This window comes from Vollenhovia emeryi, unplaced genomic scaffold (genome assembly GCF_000949405.1).
Source record: "Vollenhovia emeryi isolate VEMERY1.0 unplaced genomic scaffold, V.emery_V1.0 DF941385.1, whole genome shotgun sequence".
Taxonomy (NCBI): domain Eukaryota; kingdom Metazoa; phylum Arthropoda; class Insecta; order Hymenoptera; family Formicidae; genus Vollenhovia; species Vollenhovia emeryi.
The window spans coordinates 1,197-5,387 of NW_011964981.1; the positions used below are offsets into that span (position 1 = coordinate 1,197).

The window sequence follows — 4,191 nt, forward strand, 5'->3', positions numbered from 1 at the left end:
TTTGTTCGACGCGACGTTCATTTTGGTTTTCTTTTTGGCGAGCGATGAGAGCGCCGGGGCTGCGAGAGCCTACGGGGACAGTTGCACGACGGGCGTCGTCGATGTATGAGCTAATCAATAAAAGTAGCATTTTCTTCAGAGTTATTTCCCGATTTCGACTTATACCCGTGTCTTATATTACAACATTTGGCGACCGTGACAGGACGCGGGAGGTACAGTGGTGTCGATCGTGATATAACAGTTTCGATAGTATCCAAAAGCAATGGATAAAACGAAGAAAGTGCGAACGGCTCACCGTAGCGCCTTCACCAGAGCGCTGAACGCACTGAATGCGTTAAGAGGTGAAGGATCGGAAGCCACGCATCAAGAAATTATAGTGGCCTTTCAATTACTCGAAGCAAAGATGCGAGATTTGGAAGCAAGCTCACAGGCCTTTATGCATCTGATGTTTGATTCGGATAGCGCGACGGATGCAGATATTCAAAAGGAATATGACGACGCAGACCAGTATAAAAAACAGTTCCTCGCAACAAGGTTACAGATAGCTGATTACACCGATCCGAAGGAAAATCAGGAACCATCGGGGAGTACCAACGGCGTACCTGGAGATAACAAGAAGTCGTTCAAGTTACCGAAAATCGAGCTGGCTCAATTCGGTGGAGACGTACAGGGATGGCTACAGTTCTGGAGTTTATTCAAGAAAATTCATGAAGACGCGAATATCGCGAATGAAGATAAATTCCAATATCTCATACAATCCATGGACAATCCATTCCGGACTCTCGTGCCGCAGATCTAGTGAAAAGTTATCCGCCTACGGCCGAGAATTATAGCAAGGTAATCAGCAGCCTGAAGAATCGTTTTGGACGTGATGATCTACAGATCGAAGTATATGTGCGCGAGCTTTTGCAACTCGTTTTACAAAATGCGTTGAAATCCAAGGCTTTTTCCCTCACGAGTTTGTACGATAAAATTGAGTTACATCTAAGAGCGCTCGAATCTCTGGGCATTACAACGGATAAGTGTGCGGCGATGCTGTTTCCGCTAGTAGAGTCATCGCTGCCGGAAGACGTTTTACGCGCGTGGCAGAGAAGTTCTGTAAACAATGCCGCGTTGCAGAGTGGAGATAGTGCGACGTCTCAGTGCAAGGATCGACTGACGCAACTTATCAAGTTCTTGGAAGGAGAAGTGCAAAACGAACTACGGATTTCGATGGCGGTCAAAGGCTTTGATTTAACAACGGGTAATGCGGATAGTGGGAAAAAGCGAAGATCGAAGACACACACGAAGGAGGAGGATGTCCCGACCGCAATGGGATTGCTGACGACGAAGGAAAAGGATAGTGCGTGTATATTTTGCAATTCCAATCACGAAAGTGCGCGTTGTGAAAATGCCAGGAAAATGAGCCTCTCTGAAAGACGAGATCACGCGAAGAAACAGAACGTTTGTTTTAATTGTTTAAAGGCAGGACATAATTTTAAACAGTGCCGAAGTAAAGTGAGCTGTAGCTGGTGTTCGATGCGGCATGTGCTTTTGATGTGTCCTAAAATAGAGAAAAAGGACAAGGACAGTAAGGTTGATTCTAAATCGCAAGATTCTGAGAAAGCGAATAGTGAGTGTAATCTGGCTAACCTCTCGAGTGATCCGGAAGTGTTAATGCAAACGTTGTGAGTAAAATTGCGGAACGGAAACAAGGAATATATCGTTCGAGCAATTGTCGATACCGGATCTCAGAAATCTTACGTCACCAAGGAAGCGGCCGAGCACCTGGACTACGAGCCAATTGCCGAGCAGACGATGACACACTCCCTCTTCGGTGGACAAAAAACGGACGCGGTGCAACACAAAAAATATCGGATTCGCTTGAGCAGTCTGGACAATAAATATTGCTGTAATTTCATCGCGTTGGACCAGGCTGTTATTTGTGAAAGAGTACCGCTAATAAAAATCGGAGAGTGGGATCGCGAGCTGGAAAAACTCGACATTGATGTGAGTGATCGGCATAGTAAGAGAGAGTCGATTTCAGTGCTCATCGGTGCCGACGTGGCCGGCAAATTGTATACGGGCCGTGTTTACGTACTGAAAGGCGGCTTAGTTGCCATCGAAACGTGTCTTGGTTGGACAGTTATGGGGAAGGTTCCCGAATCCAAAACAAGTGAGAGTGCCGCGACGACTGCTATATCGCTGTTTATAAACAAGGTAGAGATCGCGGACATGTGGTCGTTGGACGTTCTGGGAATACGCGATCCGATCGAGACGAAAACACAAAAGGAAAAAGATGACGAGATGCAAGAAGCTTTTCTGAAAACCGTGCGAGTTAACGAAGAGGGGCGGTACGAGATACAGTTGCCGTGGTTGCCGAGTCACCCTGCTTTGCCACGTAATAAGGAGACGGCTATGCGTCGGTTGCAGTCTACGGAACGAAAATTGAAGGCCGACAATCTGTATGCTGAGTACGATGCTGTTTTCAACGAATGGCTGGCGGAGGGAATCATCGAGCGTGTCCCGGTGCAAGAAGAAGATGATGGGGGCTATTATCTACCTCACCGACACGTGGTCAAGGAGGGCAGCACGACGAGAATTCGACCGGTGTTCGACGCATCAGCCAAGGAACGGACGTCGCCATCGCTCAACGAGTGCCTTCATAAGGGTCCAAATTTGATAGAATTGATCGCGTCCATTCTTCTGCGCTTTAGGGAAAATAAAATCGGAGTAATAGCTGATATTAAAAGGGCTTTTTTGCAAATCAGTATCGATAAAAGAGATCGAGATTTCTTGCGTTTCTTATGGTACGATGCAGGAGGAAATATAATTGTTTTTAGACATTGCAGAGTCGTTTTCGGAGTTACCTCGAGTCCCTTTATTCTGAGCGCGATTCGGAACTTTCATTTGAATAATTATGCGAAGTCTGATAACGATGTTTCGATAAATAGTAAAAGATTGTTAGAAAGTTTTTACGTTGACAATGCAGTAACTAGTGTGAATACGCGAGAAGATTTGAATAACTTCATCCTAGACGCAAAAAGACTGATGAACATGGCTGGTTTTGACCTTCGAGGGTGGGAGTATAGCGATGATAATTCCCAAGACAACCAGACAGTAGTATTAGGCGTTACCTGGGATAAAAGGGCTGACACGTTAGCAATAAAAATACCAGATTTTCCAGAGTTACACGATTCGAAAATGACGAAAAGAAAGATTCTTTCGTCGGCGCACCGTATTTTTGACCCATTAGGTTTTGTATGTCCTGTTATGCTGTGCCCACGAATTCTGTTACAGGAAACCTGGAGTGAAAATTTAAAGTGGGATGATGAAGTTCCAGACAAGTTAAAGAATAGATTTTCGAAGTGGTTGGAAGATTTGAAGGAGCTTAACAAGATTAGAATTACACGATGTATTTTAGGACAAATATCTGAGTCGGATAACGTAAGTTTGCACATATTCTGTGATGCTAGTAAAGACGCGTATGCCACAGTTATTTACATTCGCGTTGAAAATTTTGAGGGTGTAAAGGTTCACTTTGTACAAGCGAAAACGCGAGTTGCGCCTGCTAGAAAAGGTAATACGGATGCGCGAACCAGTATACCGCGTTTGGAGTTGTTAGCAGCGACAATAGGCGCGAGATTAGCGAGAAATGTATTAGATGCGCTTCATTTTAAAACGCTTAAACTCTTTTATTGGACCGACTCCTCGACTGTGTTAGCATGGATCCAAAGAGAATGTAATTGGGCAACGTTTGTGTATAACCGAATAAAAGAGATACGTATGCTATCGGATCCCGCGTGTTGGTATCATGTACAGGGTCGTTTGAATCCCGCAGACTTACCATCAAGAGGATGTACGGCGAAACAAATTATGTCTGCGAGATGGTGGGAGGGACCCGTGTGGCTATATGAGACGGCAGATAAATGGCCAATGTGTAGAGAATTGTCGTGCGATGAAGACGAAATCAGTAAAGAGTTAAAAAGAACCGCGATAAACAAAAAATCTGTTTGTACTCTCGTAGCGTTAGAAGGAAAGGGTGCGGAAGAGAACGAATTTCTCAGTAGATTTTCTAACTTTGCAAAAATGATAAGAGTGTTTGCGTATGTACGACGATTTTATTGTAACTGTCGAGAGAAAAAAGAGAGTCGTATTAGGGATGCTCTTTTGTGTAAAGAAATTCAAACGTCACGTACTCTGTTATTAAAG

At 44.5% G+C, this 4,191-nt stretch overlaps 1 protein-coding gene across 1 annotated transcript; it reads left to right on the forward strand.

The window, feature by feature from the left end:
* Window positions 1–262: 262 nt before the first annotated feature.
* Window positions 263–4,085, forward strand: LOC105571005 (the record flags this gene model as incomplete). The annotated part of the gene is made up of 3 exons (XM_012028472.1): window positions 263–689; window positions 794–1,612; window positions 1,712–4,085. Coding segments are annotated over exons 1-3 (3,620 nt in total), but the record flags the coding sequence as incomplete, so codon positions are not given.
* Between the last annotated feature and the right edge of the window lie 106 nt (window positions 4,086–4,191).